The following is a 24,309-nucleotide window of genomic DNA, read 5'->3' on the forward strand; positions in this document are numbered from 1 at the left end:
TCAGATCCCCCCCTAGAAATGTGCTCCGTGCCCGGGGCCTGCAGAGCGATGCTGACCCCTCCCCATCCCTGCCCCGCATCCCACGGGCAAAGCCGAGGGGCGCGGGGGTAATTTTGGGGGTCCTGCGGCCCCGCGGCTGCTCTGACATGAGGTAGCAAAGGGGGAAAAGCAAAATTTTTGGGGATCCCCGAGAGCTGGATCCATCCTGCTCCAAAACAAAGCGGCGCCCCCACCGCGGCCCCCCGAGGCTGGGGGAGCGGCAGTGGGGGGGAACGTGGCCTCCCCTCGGTGCTGGGGTGATGAGGGACAAAGAGAAGGGGTGAGAAAAATAAAATTGGGGCTCCCCCAAAAAAGTGAGAAAAACAAGGGGGCACCCGGATTTGAACCGGGGACCTCTTGATCTGCAGTCAAATGCTCTACCACTGAGCTATACCCCCGCTGCGGAACCACCGCCGCCGCCGCAATAACACCGGTAACGGCGGGACAGCGGGAATGGGGACACGGGAATGGGGACACTGGGATGGGGACAGCGGGCGGGCATGGGGACACCGGGAATGGGGACACTGGGTGGGGATGGGGACACTGGGATGGGGACACTGGACAGGGGACATCGGGCGGGGACACCCCTGGGACAGGGACACCGGACAGGGGACATCGGGTGGGGACACTGGGATGGGGACACAGGAATGTGGACACCGGGATGACACGGACACCCCCCAAATATGCGCACCCCCCGCTCATGGACACCCCCAAACACGGACACCCCTGGTCACGGACACCCCCCGATCAGGGACACCCCATGGACACCCCCTGGTCACTGACCCCCCCCGGTCACTGTCACCCCCTGCCACACAAACACACACCCACGGACACCCCAAAAACACTGGCACCCCTCAATCACGGACACCCCCTCCCACCTACAGACACCCCCAAATCCACGGACCCACCCCAGGGACACCTCCAAACCCACGGACACCCCCACACTCACATCCCCCCCCCACCCGCAGTGTGCTCCCCCCCGAGCGCTCCCCTCACTCCTCCCGAGTCACCCCGGGGGGACCCGACACCCCCAAACCCCCCCCGGGGCAGCCCCCGAGCGTTCACCCGTGGAGCCCCCAAACTGCCCGAGGGGGGATTTGGGGGGAGCAGAGCCCAGCGGGGGGCGCGGGGGGGATTATCCGGAGGTGTCGCGCTGGGAGAGCGCCCGGCGGGGGGCGGATGGGGACAGTGGCCCTGGTGGCCCCGCAGCGGGTCAATATTTGCTCCCAAAGCCGCTGGGCAAACACGGGGCCGAGGGCGGGGCCGGGTCCTGGCGGCTCGTCCTGGCCACTGACCAGAGAGAGAAAAATTCGGGGTCACCCCACTTATCCCTGTGTCACCCCTCAACCTCAGCTGGGGAAACTGAGGCACGGGGGCAGCGGGGAGGGGGAAAATACTAGAGGAGGGATCCCCAAATCCCTGCAGACCCCCGGTGCACCCCAGAGCGCCCCAGTGCCAGCTCCCGTGGGGACATCGCCCCCGGGTGATGTCACAGCCCCCCAAACCCCAAACCCCCACCCCAATCCCGGCCTGGAGGCACCCGGAGTGACTGGAGAGGTCTGGGGGACTTGGGGACACGGAGGTGACACTGTCTGGGGACCCGCTTGGGGACACGGAGGTGACACTGTCTGGGGACCCGCTTAGGGACACGGACGTGGCGCTGTCCCCCTCGGGGACACGGAGGTGACACTGTCTGGGGGAGCCCCCCTTGTGCTTGGTGCTGACACTGGTGACACGTGGGCGGTGACACTGTCTGGGGGACCCGCTGGGGACACGGAGGTGGCGTTTTGTGGGGGTACTCTCGGGGACACGGAGGTGGCGCTGTCTGGGGACCCGCTGGGGACACGGAGGTGGCGCTGTCCCCCGGGGGCCGTGTTCCGAGATAAGGCCCGGGCGATAAGGGCTGGCACCCCATTAGCGGCGCCGCTCGGGAGGTGCCAATCCCGTCACCCCGGCTGGACGGGGGACACGGGGGGGACACGGGGACACACAGACACGGGACAGATGCCAGCCCTGTGCCCAGCCCTGCCCGATTTGGGGGTCCCAACCTGTGCCCCCCGCTTTTCTCTCTGCCTCCCCCCCATCCCTGCAGTGCCCGCTGCGGGAAAAGGGAAAAAAATAGGGAATTGTGGGGCTGGGGGACACGGGGTACCCCAAACTGTACCCAAAATAATTCCGGACTATTGGGGGACACAGGGAACCCCAAACTGCACCCAAAATAACTCCGGACTGTTGGGGGACACAGGGAACCCCAAACTGCACCCAAAATAACTCCGGACTGTTGGGGGACACAGGGAACCCCAAACTGCACCAAAATCACCATCCCGAGTTATGGGGGGATACAGGATACCCCGAATATCACCCAAAACCACCACTCCGAGCTGTGGGGGGACACAAGACACCCCAAAATATACCCACAGCCCCCTGAGCTATGGGGGGACACAGGGACCCCCAAATTGCATCCCCTATCTCCGTGAGATATGAGGGGACACAGGGCACCCCAAACATCACCCAAAATCACCATCCCGAGCTATGGGAGGGAACGGGACACCCCAAAATGTACCCACAGCCCCCTGAGCTATGGAGGGACACAGGACACCCCAAACATCACCCAAAATCACCATCCCGAGTTATGGGAGGGACATGGGACACACCAAATATCACCCAAAATCACCATCCCGAGCTGCGGGGGGACACGGGACACCCCAAACATCACCCAAAATCACCATCCCGAGCTGCGGGGGGACACGGGACACCCCAAACATCACCCAAAATCACCATCCCGAGCTGCGGGGGGACACCGGACACCCCAAACATCACCCAAAATCACCATCCCGAGCTGCGGGGGGACACGGGACACCCCAAACATCACCCAAAATCACCATCCCGAGCTGCGGGGGGACACCGGACACCCCAAACATCACCCAAAATCACCATCCCGAGCTGCGGGGGGACACCGGACACCCCAAACATCACCCAAAATCACCATCCCGAGCTGCGGGAGGACACCGGACACCCCAAACATCACCCAAAATCACCATCCCGAGCTGCGGGGGGGACATGGGACACCCCAAACATCACCCAAAATCACCATCCCGAGCTGCGGGGGGACACCGGACACCCCAGGCCGGAGCCGGGGCTGGCGCCGGAGCCAGACTGCCCCGGGGGGGCTGTTTGCTTTGGGGGCGCTGCCCCCCCGGAGGGGAAGGCTGGCAATTATGGAAATCCCTTAACCCCTGATTGCCTCCTCCCACCCCATTCGCTGGGCAAACACTTTTAGCGACGGGTGGCCGCGATAGCCCGCGGCTACTTAAACCCCGCGAGCTGCCAGCAGCGCCACCAGCACTGCCACCACCATGGTGACATCCCCGGCCGTCCTGTGCCTCCTCGCCTGGCTGCTGCCACCCGCCGCCGGGCACCTCTGGGCATGGATGTTCTCCCTGCCGCAGAACCCGCCGGATGCGGCCGCGCTGGGCAGGAGCCCCGGGGCGCAGCTGGAGGAGGTGAGGAGTGGGGCTGAGGGGGGGCTGGGGGGCTGGAACAGCGTGGGGAGGGTGGGAGAAGGGGTGGGAGGCAGGTAGGGTGGGAGCAGAGATGGGTTTGCTGGGTTTACAGCTAGGGTGGGCTCAAGGTGGGCACAGAGCTGGGTTTGTAGCCTGGGTGGGCTCAAGTTGGGCACAGGGGTGTGTGGGGCAGGATTTAGCACCAGAGTGGGCTCAGGGTGGGCACAGGGGTGTGTGGGGGGCAGGATTTACGGCCAGGGTGGGCACAGAGCTGGGTTTGTAGCCTGGGTGGGCTCAAGGTGGGCACAGGGGTGTGTGGGGCAGGATTTAGAACAAGGGTGGGCACAGGGGTGAGTGGAGGCAGGATTTAGGGCCAGGGTGGGCTCAGGGTGGGCACAGAGCTGGGTTTGTAGCCTGGGTGGGCTCAAGGTGGGCACAGGGGTGAGTGGGGGCAGGATTTAGGGCCAGGGTGGGCACAGGGTGGGCACAGAGCTGGGTTTGCAGCCTGGGTGGGCACAGGGGTGTGTGTAGGGCAGGATTTAGAACCAGGGTAGGCACAGGGTGGGCACAGGAACGGGTGGGGCAGGACTTACAGCCAGGGTGGGCTCAGGGTGGGCACAGGGATGGGTGTGTGGGGCAGAATTTACAGTCAGGGTGGGCACAGGGGTGAGTGGGGCAGGATTTAGAACCAGGGCGGGCGCAGGGGTCGGAGGAGGGGTCCAAGGGCGTTGTGGAGCCAGGGCGGGCTCAGAATTGGCAAAGCCGGGCTGGGCGCAGGGACAGAAGGGGAGTTCAGAGCCAGCATTGACAGCTGGGGTAGCAGAGGGGCGGTGTAACCCTCGGTGACCCCAAAATGTTCTGGGGGGAGGCGGACACGGGGTCCGTGTGCGGCCAGGGGTGGACACGGGGTGTCCATGTCCAGCCAGGAGTGGACACGGGATGTTTTTCTCCAACCACGAGTGGACAATGAGTGGTTTTCTCCAGTCGGGGGTCCACACGTGGTGTCCATCTCCATCCGGGGGTGCACGCAGGGTGTCCATGTCCATCCAGGACCGGTCCCTCGTGTCCGGCGGGGCCGGCAGGGGCCATGGGTGGACACGGGGTGTCCGTGTCCATCCGGGGGTGCACGCGGGGTGTCCGTGTCCCTCGCATCCCTCCTGTCCCCTGTGTCCCTCGCATCTCTCGTGTCCCTCGTGTCCCTCATGTCCCTCGCGTCCCTCGTGTCCCTCGTATCCCTTGTGTCCCTCCTCTCCCCCGTGTCCCTCGCGTCCCTCGTGTCCCTCGTGTCCCTCGTGTCCCCGTGTCCCTCCTGTCCCCCGTGTCCCCCTGTCGCCCCTGTCCCCCCTGTCCCCCCTGTCCCCCGTGTCCCCCGTGTGCCCATGTCCCCCGTGTCCCTCCTATCCCTTGTGTCCCTCCTGTCCCTCCTGTCCCCCGTGTCCCCCGTGTCCCTCCTATCCCTCGTGTCCCTCCTGTCCCTTCTGTCCCCCGTGTCCCTCCTATCCCTCCTGTCCCCCGTGTCCTCCCCTGTCCCCCCTGTCCCCCCGTGTCCCCCTGTCCCCGTGTCCCTCCTATCCCTCCTGTCCCCCGTGTCCCCCCGTGTCCCCCCCTGTCCCCCCGTGTCTCCCATGTCCCCGTGTCCCTCCTATCCCTCCTGTCCTCCCTGTCCCCCCGTGTCCCCCTGTCCCCGTGTCCCTCCTATCCCTCCTGTCCCGCGTGTCCCTCCTGTCCCCCCCTGTCCCCCCTGTCCCCGTGTCCCTCATGTCCCTCCTATCCCTTGTGTCCCCCCTGTCCCCCTTGTCCCCCGTGTCCCCCTGTCCCCGTGTCCCTCATGTCCCTGTGTCCCTCATGTCCCTTCTGTCCCCCGTGTCCCCCTTGTCCCTGTGTCCCTCATGTCCCTCCTGTCCCCCGTGCCCCCCCTGTCCCCCCCTGTCCCCCTGTCCCCCTGTCCCCGTGTCCCTCCTATCCCTCCTGTCCCCCCTGTCCCCTCCTGTCCCCCGTGTCCCCCCTGTCCCCCCCTGTCCCCGTGTCCTTCGGGGCCGGCAGGGGGCGCGGTGGCGCGGGGCGGCGCCGGGCGCTCCAGTGGCGCAATCGGTCAGCGCGCGGTACTTATAGGGCGGTACACGAGCGATGCCGAGGTTGTGAGTTCGAGCCTCACCTGGAGCAGGACTTTTGTGGGGTCTCGCGCCGCCCCCTGTATCCCCCCCAGACCCACAACTGGGTTTTCTTTTCCCGAGGAAAAAAAAATCCTGGATGCGCTGCGGTCTGCGGGTGAAACCCCCCAAAAATCCCTCCAATAATCCCGCACCGAACGCGTGAACAAATTGGATTTTGCGCCTCAGGTGTGGCACAAGGTGTGACCCCCCCGACGTGCCGTGTCCCCTCCTCCGCAGGTGTCCCCGTGCAGCGCGGCCACCCGCTGTCCCCAGGGCCATTTCTGTGACGAACACTTCGGGCTGTGCCTTCCCGTCCGGCCCGAGGGTCACTACTGTCGCCACGACCCGCACTGCGCCCCGGGGCTCGTCTGCATGTTCGGCAAGTGCCAGCAGCCCGCGCCCCCCGGGCAGGACGGTGAGTGCATGTCGCGATACGCGGAGAGTCGCGACAATGGCATCTTAAGCGTGAGAAGCGAAAGAAGCGCTTTATTAAACAGCAGAACCGTATTTATAGGTTTGCAAGTCTCAAACGGGACAGTAGTTCCTTGGACAATAGGAGAAAACAACGTACAGCACAAAAACGGTTTCTCAGTGTTAATCCCTGTATATTAATTCCTTTCTGTTTGCCAGAAAGTTATCCCTGTTTATTAAAAAATACTAGGGTTGTTTTGGGTTTTCTTGGTTTTTGTTTTTTTTTCCCCTACAAAAAGAGCGTTGAAAATAGAAGGCAAGTTTAATTACTATTTAAGTGGATTATGCTGATATATTTGTTGTTCAGAAAATTACCGCATGAAGTAGATGCAATGTCCTCCACACCCTGGTAACATTTGTGATCCAATTGACTGCAACACAAATCCCTCCGACTATTTGACTTGACACTAGAGGGGCAGCGGGGGGATGCCATGCCGGGGCTCAGAGCGCGGGTCCCCGTCCCCTGATGTCGCTTTCGGTGCCACCAGGAGCGCGCTGCCAGCGGGACGAGGAGTGCGGGGCCGGCGGCTGCTGCGCTCGCCAGCACGGGGAGCGCGTTTGCCAGCGGCGCCTGGCGCTGGCCCAGAGCTGCCATGTGCCCCCCGGGGGTCTCGCCTTCAGCATCAACCAGGTGTGCCCGTGCCAGGTCGGGCTGGTGTGCCGACCCTCCGTGCCCGCCAGAGAGTGAGTGCGGGCTGGGATGGGCTGGGATGGGATGGGATGGGATGGGATGGGATGGGATGGGATGGGATGGGCGGGGGGCGTGGGGTGTGGCTGCCAGGGCTGGGGAGGGGTCGCGATCCCAGCGGGAGTCGTGATGGTTCGTGTGCAAAAGACAAAAGCGAGAGATTCAGGTTTTGTTCAGCAGAAAGCAGCAATGCGGTTTATTGCGAGTTTATTGCGAGTGTTGCGGTTTATTGCGAGTAAGAATTACTTTAAGATTTTAGACCAATCGTCTCGTAAAGACCAATAGAAATCCTAAATGATAACGGAGGGAGGGGGGGCATATCTCACGGACACAAAATCCCAAGGGACAGCTGTGTCACCCACAGTGGGGGACACCTGGGTGGCAGCGGGACAGGGGCTGAGGTGACAGCGGTGTCGCTTTCCGCAGGAGAGAATTCGACTACCGGCCGGAGAAGAGCGAGTGGCGGTGCCGGCAGCCCTGAGAGCCCCGCCTTGTATTTATTATCGTCTGTAAATATCGTGTCTAGACCCGGCCCAGCGCCGATAAACCCGGCCCAGCGCCGCGCTCAGCTCGGCGCTGCCGCTGCCCACCCCCGGGGGGGCTGGAGCCCCCCGACCCTCGCCCCTTTTCCGGAGCCGGGCGGGTCCCAGCTCCACCCCTGGTCACAGCCGCAGCCCCCCCGTGTCCCCCCCAGCAGGTTCAAGCACGGGACACCCAAAATATTTAGTTTTCAGGTCTCACCGAAATGTTTATTACAAAGAACCAAGCGAGCGGGGCGAGTCCCCCCCCCCTCCCCACACCCACACACACACACATCAACGAGAATAAATAAATAAAATAACAAATTTTTTTTGTCGGGTCTTTAAATTAAAAGTTTGTGGAGTGACATAAATCATAAATACGGGACGTCCCTCTGCCCGCGGGGGGGCCAGGGGGGGCCCCACTGCCCGGATTTTGGCCGTTTGGGCAGGGGGGGCTCAAAGCACTTGGCAGGCAGTGACACCGAGTCCCCCACCCAAAAAAAGGGGGAAACTGAGGCACACAAGGGTGGCGGCTTGGCAGCGGCAGAGCTGGGTGCCCCCCAAGCCCCCCGACCCGGGCTGGTGGTCTGGGTAAGGCAGTGGCCCCGGGGACCCCCAGCATCGCCCCCAGGGGTGGGGGGCTGCCCCATCTGTGGGACGAGCCCCGTCCCGCGGTGAGGGCTGGACATGGGGTCACCCCTCAGAGTTGGGGGGCACAAGGGACGCCCCGGGGCGGGCACAGGACAAGGCAGTGCCCCGGGGTGCGGGGGAGGGGGCAAGGGGGGACGGACAGAGGCTCACGGACGGACGGACGGACGGACGGACAGACGGACACCGCTGGACAGGGCGAGCGGGGGTGGGGGGGTTGGGAAAGGAGGGGGGGTGGGGAAGGGGGGGCGGGGTCCCAGGACAGCGGGACCCCCCCCCCAGGCAGGCCAGGGCAGCTGTTAGCACAGGTTAGACCCCCAAAACTGGCTCAGATTCACCCCCCACCCCCCAATTCAGGCAGAGCCCCTCCAAGGCAAACACATGCAAACCGACCCCCGCCCCACCCCCCTCGGGGGGGTGGGGAACCAGCCTGGGGCAGCGGGGAGCCCCCAAAACCCCGCACACACCGCATGCACCCCCCGGCAGGGGCTGCGGGGCAGCGCCAGGCACTGCTGGGGTGGGCGGGGGCAGCGGGCAGGGACCCCCCCTCACCGCCACGGCCCCAGCCCGGGGGTCCCGCAGCCGAGAGCACCATGGAGAAGCGGGGGGCACCCAGCGGGCAGCGCTGGGGAGGGGGCACGGCCCCCCCACGCCGGGTCCCCTTTGGTCACTTGCTGTCCCTGGGAGAGCCCGAGGCACCGCGAGATGCGGGGGGAGGGGGGCTGCAGGGGGAGACCCCCCCCTCAGCAAACAGCGGGGACCCCCCAGGGCAAAGCGGGGGCTCCCCACGGCACTGCTGGCCGGGCTTGGGGGGGACAGGAAGGCACCGCACCCCAAAAGCGGCGCTGCCCGCACCCCCTCACCCTAACGCAGGTAAACATCCCGCCCCCAGCCCTGCCCCTCGCCCTGCGCCAGCCCCTCCCGGCCCTTCCGCAGCCCCCCGGCCTCCTGCCCGGGCTCGACCCCCGGCTGGGGCGCGGTTCCGGGGGGCTCCTCCTCCTCCACGGGCTCCATCTCGATGTCCATGCAGCAGGAATCGCCGCGCTCCGCGCCCCCCGGCGCCTCCGAGTCGAAGGTGTCCTGGCGGGCCAGGCTGCGGGGGCCCGGCCGGGTGGGCGGCACGGGGGGTCTGCCCTGCCCGCGACCCCCCGAGTCCTGCCGGGGGCGGCCGTGCTCCCCCTCTGGGTACGGAGCCTGGAGAAGCAACCACACCATGCGGGGATGGAGGGGCTGGGGGCGCTGGGGGCACTCTGGGGGGTTACTGGGGGGGTTAGTGGGGGTTAGTGGGGGGCACACGCTGCCGGCCAGCCCGTGTCACTCGCTGGTGACAGCAGCAGGGCTCAGAATGGGGAGGGGGAGCAGCACAGGGGAGGGGGGTTCAGGGAAGATTCAGCCACAGACAACACAGGACACGTGTCCCCCCTGTGTCCCCACCCCCGGGCGTGGCCCAGGACACCCCCAAACCTTCACCCCCATCAGGGAGGGGTGTCAATGGGGGTCTGGCACCCCTGGTAGCCCCCAGGAAGGCACAGGGTGTGTTTTGAGAGGCAAATCTGGGGGGCCCCAATCCCCGGGGCAGCTCCAGGCCTTGGGGGAGGCACAGATTCCCAGGAGACCCCAAATGTGGGGCTGGCACCAGTCCCAGGCAGGGGGGATCCCCAGGGCTGATCCCAATCCAGGAATGGGAGCAGGTCCCTGGGGTGACCCCAAAACCAGGAACAGTCTCACACCAGGGGCCTGCAGCACCCCAGGGGGGGCACAGGTTCCCAAAGGAGCAACCCCAGGGATGGTCCCACTGCTGGGGGGCTCCCCACAGTGACCCCAATCCCATGGGCTGCCCCAACCCCAGGGTGGGTGACCCCAGGGACAATCCCACACCTGGGGAGGAACACAGACCCCTGGGGTGACCCTGATCCCAGGAAAGGTGACCCCAGGGAAAATCCCATAACTGGGTGGGGCTAGAGTCCCCTAAAGTGACCCTGATCCCAGGACAGGTGACCCCAGGGCCAATCCCACATCTGAGGGGTTGTGACTCCCTGGGGTGACCCTGGTCCCAGGGTGACCTTAGGGACAGTCCCACACCTGGGGAGGAACACAGACCCCTGGGGTGATCCTGATCCCAGGACAGGTGACCTGAGGGCCAATCCCACACCTGAGGGGCTGTGACTCCCTGGTCTGTCCCCATCCCAGAGCCCAAGTGAGCGAGGGATGGGCAGGTGTCCCCTGTGTCCTCAGTGTCCCTGTGCCTCCCATATCCCCTGGTGTCCCTGTGTCCCCCATGCCCCCCGGTGTCCCTGTGCCTCCTGTGCCCCTCATACCCCCAGTGTCCTTGGTGTCCCCTGTGCCCCCTGGTGTCTCCATGCCCCCATTATCCCCATGTCCCCAGTGTCCTCGGTGTCCCCTGTGCCCCCTATGTCCCCTGTGCCCCTGGTGTCCCCATGTCCCCCATACCCTCAGTGTCCTCAGTGCCCCCTGTGCCTCCTGTGACCTCCATACCCCCAGTGTCCTCGGTGTCCCCTGTGCCCCCACCGTGTTCCCTGTACCCCTCGCTGTCCCCTGTGACCCCTGGTGTCCCCATGCCCCCAGTGTCCTCGGTGTCCCCTGTACCTGCCGCTGTCCCCTGTGACCCCTGGTGTCCCCATGCCCCCAGTGTCCTCGGTGTCCCTTGTACCCGCCCCTGTCCCCTGTGACCCCTGGTGTCCCCATGCCCCCAGTGTCCTCGGTGTCCCCTGTGCCTCCTGTGCCCTCCAGTGTCCCTGTGCCTCCTGTGCCCCCCCATGCCCCCAGTGTCCTCGGTGTCCCCTGTACCCCCCGACGTCCCCACGCCCCCATTGTCCCCGATATCCCCTGTACCCCCCGATGTCCCCACGCCCCCAGTGTCCCCGATATCCCCTGTACCCCCCGACGTCCCCACGCCCCCATTGTCCCCGATGTCCCCACGCCCCCGCCTCACAGCGCGTGCTCCTCCAGCGCTGCGGGCGGGCTGGGCGTGGCCTCGCGGCCCCAGAGGGTGAGGTTCCTGCGCAGGGAGGTGAGCACCTGTACCTGGAGGTTGGAGACGGGGGCGGGGCTGGCGGCCAGCGCGGCCGTGGCCATGGTGCGGCTCAGCAGCGGGTTGGGCGGCGTGCTGCTCGGCGGGTGCGTGGCGCGCCAGTACGCCTCCAGGTACTCGGCCAGGTGCTCGCACGCCTCCTCCAGCTGGTTCTCGTCCAGCACGATGTCGAACATCTCCTGGGGGGAGGGAGGGAGGGAGGGAGGTGGGTGGGTGGGTGGGAGGGAGGGAGGGAGGGAGGGAAAGGGGGTGGTGGGATGGGGAGGGGTGGTTGGAGTGTGGGGTGGGGGTATGGGATGGGGTGGGGATATGGGACAGGGGTGGGATAATGGGACAGGGGTGGGACAGTGGGACAGGGGTGGGGATAATGGGACAGAGGGGGTGATGGGATGGGGAGGGGTGGTTGGAGTGTGGGGTGGGGGTATGGGATGGGGTGGGGATAATGGGACAGGGAGGGGTGGCTGGGTGTGGGGAAGGGATATGGGATGGGGTGGGGATATGGGATGGGGTGGGGATATGGGATGGGGAGGGACAATGGGACAGGGTGGGGATAATGGGACAGGGAAGGGTGGCTGGGTGTGGGGAGGGGATATGGGATGGGGTGGGGATATGGGACATGGAGGGGAAAAGGGGACAGGGAGGGGATATGGGAAAGGGAGGGGATATGGGATGGGGATATGGAACAGGATGGGGATAATGGGACAGGATGGGGATAATGGGACAGGGTGGGGCAGCTGGACATGGGGTGGGGACCATGGAACAGGGTGGGGCAGCTGGGCGTGGGATGGGGACCATGAACAGGGTGTGGTGCCTGGACATGGGGCAGAGCCCATGGGACAGGGTGGGGTCAGTAGGACCCAGGGTGTGGCTGCCAAACCAAGGGTGGAGTCCATGGGACAGGGAGGGGCTGCTGGTCCTGGGCCAGAGCCTGTGGGCTCAGGGAGAGCCAACGGGGCAAATCAGGGACAGTGGGACAGGGAGGGATCTGTGGGACAGGGCAGGAACCTATGGAATAGGGCAGGGATCTATGGGATAGGGTGGGATCTATGGGATGGGGTGGGACCTCTGGGACAGGGCAGGCACAGTGGGATGGGGCAGGGACAGTGAGACAGGGACAATGGGATGGGGCAGGGACAGCAGGACAGGGACAGTGGGGCAGGGACAGTGGGGCAGGACAGTGAGGCAGGGACAACGTGACGGGGTCGGTGGCACTGTGGTGGCACAGGGACAGTGGCATGGGGCAGGGACAGTGGGACGGGGACAGGGACAGTGGCACAGGGGCAGCAGGGCAGGGCGGTGGCACAGGGACAGTGGCACAGGGACAGTGGGACAGGGACAGTGGGGCAGGACAGTGGGGCAGGGACAATGTGATGGGGTGGTGGCACTGTGGTGGCACAGGGACAGTGGCATGGGGCAGGGACAGAGGGACAGTGGGACGGGGACAGGGACAGTGGCACAGGGGCAGCAGGGCAGGGCGGTGGCACAGGGACAGTGGCACAGGGACACTCACAGGCGGGCACTGTGCCAGCTTGTCCGACGCCACCATCTGCACATTGAGGTGCTTGGCCTGCGACTTCCCCCGGGACTTCACCAGCCGCTGCAGCACCTGGGCGGGAGGGGACAGCGGGGGGTGGCCTTGGGGACACTGCCGGACCCTCCCCTCCCCCAGCCCCGCAGGGAGGGGCCGGCCACGCCCCCCGGGGCCACGCCCACCTTGGGCGAGGTGATTTTGATGTAGACGATGATGGGCGCCAGCGAGGTCTTGGCCAGCTGCGCAGGGTGGTTGATGGTGTCGGCGTCCAGGGCCACCAACTGCAGCGTCCGGGCCAGCTCGAAAATGCGCTCGGTCTCACTCTGCACCTCGGCTGGGAGCGGGGACACGGGACAGCGTGAGGGGAGGGGACACGGGGACAGTGTGAGAGGAGGGGACACGGATTTGAGGAGGGGGCGGGAACAGCAGCAGCTCATCCTGGGGCTGGGACACCTCTGTGTCACCCAAATCAGGCACACGGGGTGTGTCCCCAAGCCTCAGATTGTGTCACAGCCCCTGGGCAGTGCCAGGGGAGGGGACACGGGGACAGGGTGAGGGGACAGCCCCTGGGGACACGGATGTGAGGAGGGGGCAGGAACAGCAGCAGCTCCACAGCCAGGGTGTGTCCCCAAGCCTCAGGTGGTGTCACAGCACCTGGGCAGTGCCAGGTGAGGGGACACAGGGATGTCAGGAAGGGGAACAGCAGCAGCTCGTGCTGGGGCTGGGCCACCTCAGTGTCACCCAAATCACACACAGGGTGTCCCCAAGCCTCAGGTGGTGTCACAGCACCTGGGCAGGGCCAGGTGAGGGAGGGGACGGGGCTCCAACCCCAGTTACGTACCCAAGACATCTGTATCAGGAGCAGGGGAGGAAGGAGGCAGCACGGAGGGGAGGAGAGCCCGAAAGGAAAGAGAATTGGAGAAAAAAAAACAAAAAAAGAACAAAAAAAATACAACAGAGGAGATAAAAGAGGAGGAGGACGAAGAGGAGGAGGATGACGGCACAGCTGATACAGATGGAGGCTTGGGGGGTCCCACGGGGTTTTGGGGTTTTTGGGGGGGCCGTACCCTGGTTCAGGGGGGTTTTGGGGGTGTTTTCTGGGGGGTTTTTGGGGTCCGTACCCAGGTTCAGGGGGTTTTGGGGGTGTTTTTCGGGGTGTTTCTGGGGTGTTTTTTGGGGTATTTTTGGGGTGTTTTTGGGGTATTTTTGGGGTGTTTTTTGGGGTATTTTTTGGGATGTTTTTGGGGCCATACACAGGTTCAGGGGGTTTTTGGGGTGTTTTGGGGGTCTGTACCCAGGTTCAGAGGGGTTTTTGGAGTGTTTTTGGGGTGTTTTTTGGGGTATTTTTTGGGATGTTTTTGGGGCCATACACAGGTTCAGGGTGTTTTTGGGGGGTTTTTGGGGTCTGTACCCAGGCTGGAGCGGGTGCTGGAACGCTCGATGATGGTGTGTTTTTGGGGTGTTTTTGGGGGTTTTTTGGGGTCTGTACCCAGGCTGGAGCGGGTGCTGGAGCGCTCGATGATGGTGTGTTTTTGGGGGTGTTTTGGGGTGTTTTGGGGTGTTTTTGGGGGGTTTTTGGGGTCTGTACCCAGGCTGGAGCGGGTGCTGGAGCGCTCGATGATGGTGTGTTTTTGGGGGTGTTTTTGGGGTGTTTTTGGGGGGTTTTTGGGGTCTGTACCCAGGCTGGAGCGGGTGCTGGAGCGCTCGATGATGGTGTGTTTTTGGGGGTGTTTTGGGGGTGTTTTGGGGGGTGTTTTTGGGGTCTGTACCCAGGCTGGAGCGGGTGCTGGAGCGCTCGATGATGGTGTGTTTTTGGGGGTGTTTGGGGTGTTTTTGGGGGTGTTTTGGGGTGTTTTTGGGGGGTTTTTGGGGTCTGTACCCAGGCTGGAGCGGGTGCTGGAGCGCTCGATGATGGTGTGTTTTTGGGGGTTTTTGGGGGGTTTTTTGGGGTCTGTACCCAGGCTGGAGCGGGTGCTGGAGCGCTCGATGATGGTGTGTTTTTGGGGGTGTTTTTGGGGTGTTTTTGGGGGGTTTTTGGGGTCTGTACCCAGGCTGGAGCGGGTGCTGGAGCGCTCGATGATGGTGTGTTTTTGGGGGTGTTTTTGGGGTGTTTTTGGGGGGTTTTTGGGGTCTGTACCCAGGCTGGAGCGGGTGCTGGAGCGCTCGATGATGGTGTGTTTTTGGGGGTGTTTTTGGGGGGTTTTGGGGGGTTTTTGGGGTCTGTACCCAGGCTGGAGCGGGTGCTGGAGCGCTCGATGATGGTGTGTTTGCTGGGGTTGTTGAGCACAGAGCGCTTGGCCAGGGAGATGTCGGCTGTGACCCGCGTGATGGAGATCCTGGGGACACGGGGGGGACCCCAAAACATCCACACCCACCCACAGCACCCCCCAAACATCCACACCCACCCACAGCACCCCAAACAGCCACAGCCAGGACCCCAAAACATCCACACCCACACCCAGCACCCAAAACAGCCACAGCCATCCCCAGGACCCCAAAACAGCCACAGCTGCCCCCAGGACCCCCCAAAACAGCCACCCCCAGCACCCAGGACCCCCTAAACATCCACCCCCAGGACCCCAAACAATCCACAGCCACCCCCAGGACCCCAAACAGCCACAGCCACCCCCAGGACCCCAAAACAGCCACAGCCAGGACCCCAAAACATCCACACCCACCCTCAGCACCCCCCAAACAGTCACAGCCAGGACCCCAAAACATCCACACCCACCCTCAGCACCCCAAACAGCCACACCCACCCCCAGGACCCCAAAACAGCCACAGCCAGGACCCCAAACATCCACAGCTGCTCCCAGGACCCCCCAAAACAGCCACAACCACCCCCAGGACCCCCTAAACATCCACCCCCAGGACCCCAAAAAATCCACAGCCACCCCCAGGACCCCAAACAGCCACAGCCACCCCCCAAATCCCACTATCACCCCCATCCTGACACCCCACAGATGGAGAGTGAGGATCTGGACCCACCCTGCTTGGGGTTTTCCTGTGGGTTTGGGGGTCCCTCTGTGGGATTTGGGGGTCCCCTCATGGGGTTAGGGGATCCCTCTGTGGGGTTTGGGGATCTCTTTATGGGGTTTGGGGTCTCCTCACCGTTTTGGGGGTCTCCCATGAATTTAGGGGTTCCTCTGTGAGCTCAGGGGTCCCCTCACAGGTTTGGGGGTCCCTCTGTGGGTTAGGGGTCCCACATGAGGTTTGAGAATCTCTCTATGGGGTTAGAGGTCCCTCATGGGTTTAGAGGCCCCCTCACAGGTTTGGGGGTCTCCCATGAGTTTTGGGGTCCCTCCATGGGCTCAGGATCCCCTCTGTGGGTTAGGGGTCCCCCCCATGGGGTTTGGGGGTCTCTCTATGGGGTTAAGGACCCCTCTGTGGGCTCAGGGGTCCCCTCACAGTTTTAGGGGTCTCCCATGAGTTTAGGGGTCCCTCTATGAGCTCGGGGTCCCCTCACAGTTTTGGGGGTCCCATGCCCCCCCCACCTGCCATCGAAGCGATGCTTCAGGAAATCAAACAGCGCTTTCTGCATCATGTCCGTGACCTGGGGACAAGGACAGCGGGGACAGGGGGACAATGTGGGGCTGGGGTCACCCCCCCCCAAGCCCCCCCAGCCCCCCCCAGCCCCCCACTCACCTCGTAGCCCTTCAGGGAGGGTCCCACCAGGATGATGGGGCGCATGGAGGGCACCACGTCGTAGGGGGGCACGTGCTCGGTCTGGGGACAGAGCTGGTGTCACAGGGTGGTGACAGGAGGGGACACGGGGCACTGGGGGGTGTAAAGGGGGGGGCACCGCCCTTCCCTCCCCCCTCCCCCTCCCGGGTCTGGGGGTCACTCACCGATTTCTGCTTCTGCTTCGCTACGTCCCGGGGGCGCGGGGCCAGAGGAGACAAACAGGCATGCGTGTTAGATGGGCAGGGACAGGGACAGGGACAGGGACAGGGACAGGGGACAGGGACAGGGACAGGGACAGGGACAGGGACAGGGACAGGGACAGGGACAGGGGGACAGGGATAGGGACAGGGACAGGGACAGGGGACAGGGACAGGGAGACAGGGACAGGGACAGGGACACAGGGACAGGGACAGGGGGACAAGGACAGGGGACAGGGACAGGGACAGGGGACAGGGGACAGGGACAGGGGACACGGGGACAGGGACAGGGGACAGGGACAGGGGGACAGGGATAGGGAAAGGGACAGGGGACAGGGACACGGGGACAGGGACACAGGGACAGGGATAGGGACAGGGACAGGGACAGGGACAGGGGACAGGGACAGGGAGACAGGGACAGGGATAGGGACAGGGACACAGGGACAGGGACAGGGGGACAAGGACAGGGGGACAGGGACAGGGACAGGGACAGGGACACGGGGACAGGGACAGGGGGACAGGGACAGGGGGACAGGGATAGGGAAAGGGACAGGGGACAGGGACACGGGGACAGGGACACAGGGACAGGGATAGGGACAGGGACAGGGACAGGGGACAGGAACAGGGATAGGGACAGGGATAGGGACAGGGATAGGGACAGGGGACAGGGACAGGGACACGGGGACAGGGACAGGGACAGGGATAGGGACAGGGGACAGGGACAGGGACACGGGGACAGGGACAGGGATAGGGACAGGGGACAGGGACAGGGACAGGGACAGGGACAGGGGGACAGGGACAGGGACACGGGGACAGGGACAGCCAGGGACACAGGGGCAGCCAGGGACAGGGACAGCCAGGGACAGGGACACAGGGACACGGGGACAGGGACAGGGACATGGGGACAGCCAGGGATAGGGACAGGGACAGGGACAGGGACAGGGACATGGGGACAGGGACATGGGGAGAGACAGGGACAGGGAGACAGCCAGGGACAGGGACACAGGGACAGGGACAAGGACACGGGGACAGGGGGACAGGGACACGGGGACAGGGACAGGGACAAGGACACAGGGGACAGGGACAGGGGGACAGGGACAGGGACAGCCAGGGACAGGGACAAGGACACGGGGACAGGGACAGGGGGACAGGGACAGGGACAGCCAGGGACAGGGACAAGGACACGGGGACAGGGACAAGGACACGGGGACAGGGGGACAGGGACACGGGGACAGGGGGGAGCCAGGGACAGGGGACAGGGGCACGGGGACAGCCAGGGACATGGGGACAGCCAGGGACATGGGGACAGGGACAGGGGGAGCCAGGGACACGGGTGACCCCCAGGGTGAGTCAGGGACAACATGTGTGACCCAGGAACACGCGTGTGTCACCCAGGGAACAGGTGTGACCCAGGGGGTGACCCAGGGACATGTGTGGGATCCAAGGGGTGACCCAGGGACACACGTGTGTGACCCAGGCCATGGCCCGGAGTCAGGTGTGTGTGACCCAAGGGGTGCCCAGGTGACACTGTGTGTGCCCAGGTGACACTGTGTGCCCCAGGTTACCCTGTGTGACCCTGTGTGACCAGGTGACCCCGTGTGCCCAGGTGACACTCTGGGGTAATTTGGGTGCCAGGGGGGCTCTGCAGGGCCTGGGGGGCAGCTGGGACCCCCCTGCTTGTCCCAAAATTCCCCCCCCCGTTCCGTGCAGTGGTTGCACCCGAACACCCCTCCCCCTTATGCCGAGTTTGGGGGAGGAATGATCCATTCTCAGTCGCGGGGGGGATCAGACACCGGCCGTGCTGGAACACACCATGCGCACACTGCGGGGGGAGCCAGCCGGGAGGGGGGGCACGGGCTGGTCCATCCCATGGGCGGGGGGGGATCAGACACGGGCTGGTCCATCCCATGGGCGGGGGGGGATCAGACACGGGCTGGTCCATCCCATGGATGGGGGGGGGATCAGACACGGGCTGGTCCATCCCATGGATGGGGGTGGATCAGACACGGGCTGGTCCATCCCATGGATGGGGGGGGGAATCAGACACGGGCTGGTCCATCCCATGGGCGGGGGGGGGATCAGACACGGGCTGGTCCATCCCATGGGAGGGGGGAAACAGCTACGGGCTGATCCATCCTATGGATTGGGGGGGATCATAGCCACGGGCTGATCCATTCCGTGGGCGGAGGGGGAATCACAGCCATGGACTGATCCATCCCATTGACAACAGTGGGGGGGGTGCAGACATGGACTGATCCATCCCACTGACAGCAGGAGGGGTCAGCCACAGACCGATCCATCCCATGGACTGGGGGGGGATCACAGCCACGGACTGATCCATCTCATGGACTGGGGGGAATCACAGCCACGGACTGATCCATCTCATGGACTGGGGGGGGGGGGGGATCACAGCCACGGACTGATCCATCCCATGGACTGGGGGGGATCACAGCCACGGACTGATCCATCTTATGGACTGGGGGGGGATCACAGCCACGGACTGATCCATCTCATGGACTTGGGGGGGGATCACAGCCACGGACTGATCCATCCCATGGACTGGGGGGGATCACAGCCACGGACTGATCCATCCCACTGACAGCAGGAGGGGTCACCCCCTCACTGTTCCCCGGGTACAGGGCTCAACCCGTGCTGCATCTCTGGGGCAGCACGTGGCCCCCAGCTCCATGGGATGGCCCCCAGCCCCATGAGATGGCCCCCAGCCCCTGTAGGGTGGCCCCCAGCCCCGAGGGGTGCCCCCAGCCCCCCGGCAGTGTTAGGGCAGGCAGCGGGTGCAGCAGGCAGGCGGGGCCTGGCGGGGCCGTTACCTTCCTAAAGAAGGGGATGCGCTTGCTGTGGGCGGGGGGGGTGGTGACACTGCTCACGCTACTCTTAGGGGAGCGCTGGGTCTCCACGGCCTCCTCCTCCTCCTCTAACTCATCGGGGTCAAAGGCAAAGCTAGGAGCCTCCAGGCCACCTGGGGACGGGCGGAGCCGCGGGACGGCAAGGAGAGAAAAGAGCGATAATGGCCATGGAAGAATGGGGAATGGAGATGAGGAGAGGGAGAGGAAAGGGATAATGGAGATGGGGAGAGGGAGAGAAAAGAGTGATAAGGGGAATGGAGATGGGGAGAGGGTGAGGAAAGGGATAATGGAGATGGGGAGAGGGAGAGAAAAGGGATAATGGTGATGGAAGAAAGGGAAATGGAGATGGGGAGAGGGAGAGAAAAGGGATAATGGTGATGGAGGAAAGGGGAAATGGAGATGGGGAGAGGGAGAAAAGAACAATAATGGTGATGGAAGAAAGGGAAAATGGAGATGGGAGAGGGAGAGAAAAGGGATAATGGTGATGGAAGAAAGGGAAATGGAGATGGGGAGAGGGAGAGAAAAGGGATAATGGCGATGGAAGAAGGGGAAATGGAGATGGGGAGAGAAAAGAGTGATAATGGCGATGGAAGAATGGGGAATGGAGATGGGGAGAGAAAAGGGATAATGGTGATGGAAGAAGGGGAAATGGAGATGGGGAGAGGGAGAAAAGAACAATAATGGTGATGGAAGAAAGGGAAATGGAGATGGGGAGAAGGAGAGAAAGGCACGGGAGTGGAAGAGGAGAAGCAGAGGAGGGGAACCCGGGGGAAATTGGGGTCACCCTGCCTGCACCCGGGGCAGAGGGGACAAAGGGGTCGCCCACAGGGACCCCCAGGCTGGAAATGCGACACTCTTACCGCTGGCCGGGGGCGTGGGCCGGCGCGTCCCTGTCACCACATCGCCCAGGCTGGAGCTGGAGTTGTCACCCGATTTGCTGCGTGGGAGAAGCACAGGGAGAACGATGATTGAGGGATCGGGGGGGGAGGGCTCAGGCAGAGCTGGGGGGGGTCAGGACGAGCCCCCACCTCGAGCTCAAGCGGTTCTGCCTCATCTTCTGCTCCTGCAGCAGCCGCATGTTCTCCAGCTTGACGGGGCTGGGGATGAACCCCACCTCGCATCCCTCCTTCACCAGCCGCCCGATCCACCAGTCGTTGTTGTACTTCTGCTCCCAGGAAGGAGGGGAAAAAACCCTTTAAAACGCCCCCAAAACGCTGCCCCCCGCCCCTCCCCACGCCCCCCAGCCCGCTGGCACCTCCTTGATGTGCAGGAAATCCTTGGGCTCGAAGCAGATGGCCATGCCCTGCACGGGCACGTCGTCGTTGGCCGAGGGGTTGTAGCCCACGTTGGTGCGCACGGCGAAGGCCACCGGCTTGGTCTGGCAAAGGGAGAGGGGTGGGCATCTCCCCCCGACCCAAAACGGGGAGATCCCGCCCCCAAACAGGGAGAGATCCCATCCTCTGCCATGCCAAAGTGGGGAGATCCCATCCTCTGCCACCCCATGATATGGATATTCCACCCTCATCCACCTCAAAACAATGAAATTCCTCCCTCTTCCACCCCAAAAAGGGGAAATTTCACCCTCTGCCACCCCAAAAGAGGGAGATCCCACCCCGAAACGGTGAGATCCCACCCTCTGCCACTCCAAAATGTGGATATTCCACCCTCTGCCACCCCAAAACAGTGAGATCTCAGCCTCCCCAAAACCGGGAGGTCAAACCCTCTGCCACTCCAAATCAGGGAGATCCCACCCCGAAACGGGGAGATTCCACATTCTGCCATCCCTTAAACAAGGAGATCGAACTCACTGCCACCCCAAAACATGGATATTCCACCTTCTGCCACCCCAAAACCGGGAGATCGAACCCTCTGCCACCCCAAAACGGGGAGATTCCACCCCAAAAAGGGGAGATTCCACCTTCAGCCACCCCATAAACAGGGAGATTTCACCCTCTGCCACCCCAAAACTGAGATCCCCCCCCTCACCCATCCCCGGCCCGGCACGTGTCATTGCCGGTGTCACCAGCCGCGCTCGGCTCCTCACCAGAGTTAATGAGGAGCTCATTAGTTAATTATCCCGATCCCACAGCGTGCTGGACACTCAGCCAGGGTGGAACCCAGGCTCCAGCTCCACCCAGTAAACCCCACTGCCTTCCCAGTGACCCCGGTGGCACTGGGGGTGGGGAGCAGGGGGGTCACTGTGTTGGGGCAGGGGGTCAGGGGGGTTTTGGGGGTTCTGGGGGTGCCGGGGGGGGCTCCATCCCCCCCGTCCCACCTTGGCTTTCTCCAGCTGGGCCATGGCCTGGCGCTCAGCCTCCTTGCGCAGCGCCTCCCGATCCTCCTCCAGCGACACATCCGAGTCCGAGGGGCGGCTGGTGTAGGACTCGGCCGAGCCCTGCGGGGGCGGGGAGGGGGCTCAGCCCACCCTGAGCCTCCCCCGGCACAGCGAGACCCTCCCCAATTCCACCCCGCGCTCTCACGGGTGTCGCTGCCCATCACTGTGGCCACTGCGAGGCACCCGGGGCTGGCCGGAGCCACCGCGGAGGGAGAGGGGGGAGAGGGACACGGGGAGAGGGACACGGGGAGAGGGACACGGGGGGAGAGAGGGACACGGGGGGGGAGAGGGACACGGGGGAGAGGGACACAGGTGAGAGGGATACGGGGGAGAGGGATACGGGGGAGAGGGACACGGCGGGAGAGAGGGACACGGGGGGGAGAGGGACACGGGTGAGAGGGACACGGGGGGAGAGAGGGACACGGGGGAGAGGGGACACGGTGGGGGAGAGGGATACGGGGGAGAGGGGCACGGGGGGGAGAGGGACACGGGGGAGGGACACGGGGGAGAGAGGGACATGGGGAGGGAGGGACACGGGTGAGAGGGATACGGGGGAGAGGGATACGGGGGAGAGGGACACGGCGGGAGAATGGGACACGGGGAAGGGACAAGGGGGAGAGAGGGAAACGGGGGAGAGAGGGACACAGGGGAGAGGGACACGGCGGGGAGAGGGACACGGGAGAGAGGGACACGGGGAGAGAGGGACACGGGGAGAGGGACACGGGTGGAGAGGGACAGGAGGGGAGAGGGACATGGGGGAGAGAGGGACACGGGAGACAGGGACACGGGAGAGAGGGATACGGGGGAGAGGGACACGGGGGGGAGGGACACGGGGGGAGAGGGACAGGAGGGGAGAGGGACACGGGGGAGAGGGGCACGGGGGAGAGGGACACCGGGGAGAGGGACACCGGGGAGAGGGACACCGGGGAGAGGGACACGGCAGCTGTTGTCACCGCTCCGGCCGGGAACGTGACACCGGCGCCCGCTCCTCTCCCAAAATCGGGAAGGCAGCGGGGACCCCCCGAGTGTCCCCCGACGCTGTCCCCCGCACGTTTTGGGGACAGGGCGCTGTGGGGAGGCTCGGGGGTCACCCCGGGACAAGGCTGGGGGATTGGGGACCCCCTGCTCAGCCCACAGTGACAGCGGGGACACCCAAGGGACGCCCTGTGGCGGTGGGTGACATGTGGGACATCCCCCCTCAGCCCCCTAAAACACCCCCCAGCCCCACCAGAGTCTCTGGGGGCTGCGGGACCCCCAACCTTGCCCAACACCGGGGATTTGGGGGTCCCTCAGCCCCTTTGCACAGCCCCCACGCCCCCGTGGACCCCGGGGGAGACCCCCTCCCCAAAATTCACGAGGCACTTCCCCCTCCTCCTGCCCCCACTGCCGCGACTTTTTGGGGGTCACCAGAACCTGGGCACAACCCCCTCACCCCATAGACCCCCCCCCATGGAGCCGAGGGGGGGCAGAGCGGGCAGGGGAGGGTCGGGGGGTGCTGGGGGGGCTCTGGGGGTCGCTCACCGGGGCGGCGGGGTGGTCTTTGCCGGGGATCTCCATGGTGGCAGGGCCGGGGGGAGCGGGGCGGGCGCAGGGCTGGGCGCGGGGGGGCTCAGGTTTCACCCCGGGTATATTTAGCCCAGTGCCGGGCAGGGGGTGGGGGCCAGGGGGGGCTCAGGGAGGGGGGTGACCCCGCCAGGCCACAGGGGTTGATCCCCCTTCCCAAAAAGGGCAGGGGATTTCTGGGGGGGGTGCAATTTTTGGGGGAACCCCTCCAGCGCTTACAGCAGAGCAGAGAGGGGCGGAGGGCACAGCTCGGTGTGACCCCACCTCAATCCCCGGGGGACAGAGGAGAGCTAGGACCCCCCAAAAATGCCGGGGGACCCCTCACCTGGCGGACGAAGCTGTTGGAGGTGGTGTCGGAGGAGGTGCTGCCGTCCGAGCGCTTGAAGCGGCTCTTGCGCCGGCTGTACTTGCCCTGGGGACAGGGGAGGGGGCGGCAGGGCAGCGCTGGACCCCCAAAAACTCCCCACAGAGCTCGGGGGGAAGCGCTAGACCCCCCCAAACTCCCCACAGAGCTCGGGGGGAAGCGCTGGAACCCCCAAAAGTCCCCACAGAGCTCGGGGGGCAGCGCTGGACCCCCCAAAACTCCCCATAGAGCTCGAGGGGGCAGCGCTGGACCCCCCAAAAGTCCCCACAGAGCTCGGAGGGCAGCGCTGGACCCCCCAAAAGTCCCCACAGAGCTCGGAGGGCAGCGCTGGACCCCCCAAAAGTCCCGACAGAGGTCGGGGGGCAGCGCTGGACCCCCAAAACTCCCCACAGAGCTCGGGGAGCAGCGCTGGACGCCCCAAAACTCCCCACAGAGCTCGGGGGGGAAGCGCTGGACCCCCCCAAAACTCCCTACAGAGGTCGGGGGGCAGCGCTGGACCCCCCAAAACTCCCCACAGAGCTCGGGGGGCAGCGCTGGACCCTCCAAAACTCCCCACAGAGCTCGAGGGGCAGCGCTGGGACCCCCAGTCCCCCCTCCAATCCCCTCCACCCCGGGGGGCTGGGGAAGGGGATGAGATCTACGGGATAATGGGATGGGATGGGGGGTGTGACACCTGTGGGGGGCTCCCCACCCCCC

At 64.7% G+C, this 24,309-nt stretch overlaps 4 protein-coding genes across 5 annotated transcripts in view; 2 read left to right on the forward strand and 2 right to left on the reverse strand.

Annotated features, from left to right (window-relative positions):
• CACNB1 (calcium voltage-gated channel auxiliary subunit beta 1) overlaps positions 1 to 23,273 on the reverse strand; it is a 79,078-nt gene extending 55,805 nt beyond the window's left edge. The window contains exons 1-13 of one of the 2 annotated variants that reach the window (XM_079327580.1): positions 23,208 to 23,273; positions 21,627 to 21,746; positions 20,607 to 20,729; positions 20,380 to 20,516; positions 20,212 to 20,288; positions 19,316 to 19,464; positions 16,252 to 16,332; positions 16,101 to 16,159; positions 14,833 to 14,942; positions 13,448 to 13,456; positions 12,789 to 12,940; positions 12,586 to 12,681; positions 10,964 to 11,254 (exon numbers count right to left, since the gene is read on the reverse strand). In XM_079327580.1, the coding sequence (XP_079183706.1) occupies positions 10,973 to 11,254; positions 12,586 to 12,681; positions 12,789 to 12,940; positions 13,448 to 13,456; positions 14,833 to 14,942; positions 16,101 to 16,159; positions 16,252 to 16,332; positions 19,316 to 19,464; positions 20,212 to 20,288; positions 20,380 to 20,516; positions 20,607 to 20,729; positions 21,627 to 21,746; positions 23,208 to 23,243 (1,431 nt within the window). In that variant the 5' untranslated portion in view covers positions 23,244 to 23,273 and the 3' untranslated portion in view covers positions 10,964 to 10,972. Of the gene's footprint in view, positions 1 to 10,408; positions 10,434 to 10,963; positions 11,255 to 12,585; positions 12,682 to 12,788; positions 12,941 to 13,447; positions 13,457 to 14,832; positions 14,943 to 16,100; positions 16,160 to 16,251; positions 16,333 to 19,315; positions 19,465 to 20,211; positions 20,289 to 20,379; positions 20,517 to 20,606; positions 20,730 to 21,626; positions 21,747 to 23,207 lie in introns of those variants that run through there. The other variant, XM_079327581.1, reaches the window with a different exon arrangement.
• On the forward strand, positions 3,314 to 7,356 carry LOC306812748 (uncharacterized protein). Its single transcript, XM_079327609.1, has 4 exons — positions 3,314 to 3,542; positions 5,933 to 6,110; positions 6,655 to 6,850; positions 7,281 to 7,356. The coding sequence occupies exons 1-4, from the start codon at positions 3,396 to 3,398 to the stop codon at positions 7,333 to 7,335; spliced, it is 576 nt and encodes a 191-aa protein (XP_079183735.1). The 5' UTR covers positions 3,314 to 3,395; the 3' UTR covers positions 7,336 to 7,356.
• The window catches only part of FBXL20 (F-box and leucine rich repeat protein 20), a 60,100-nt gene continuing 48,531 nt past the window's right edge, over positions 12,741 to 24,309 (reverse strand). The window contains exon 16 of the mRNA XM_079327585.1: positions 12,741 to 12,761. The gene's annotated coding sequence lies outside the window, so the exon portion shown is untranslated. The remainder of the gene's footprint in view (positions 12,762 to 24,309) is intronic.
• Positions 24,271 to 24,309, forward strand: part of LOC306812896 (transcription factor CP2-like) — a gene marked incomplete at both ends in the record, with an annotated part of 5,193 nt that continues 5,154 nt past the window's right edge. Inside the window, 1 exon segment of the mRNA XM_079327816.1 lies at positions 24,271 to 24,288. Coding sequence (XP_079183942.1) covers positions 24,271 to 24,288 — 18 coding nt within the window.

The sequence above is a fragment of the Erithacus rubecula genome (assembly GCF_903797595.1).
Source record: "Erithacus rubecula genome assembly, chromosome: 27".
Lineage (NCBI taxonomy): Eukaryota > Metazoa > Chordata > Aves > Passeriformes > Muscicapidae > Erithacus > Erithacus rubecula.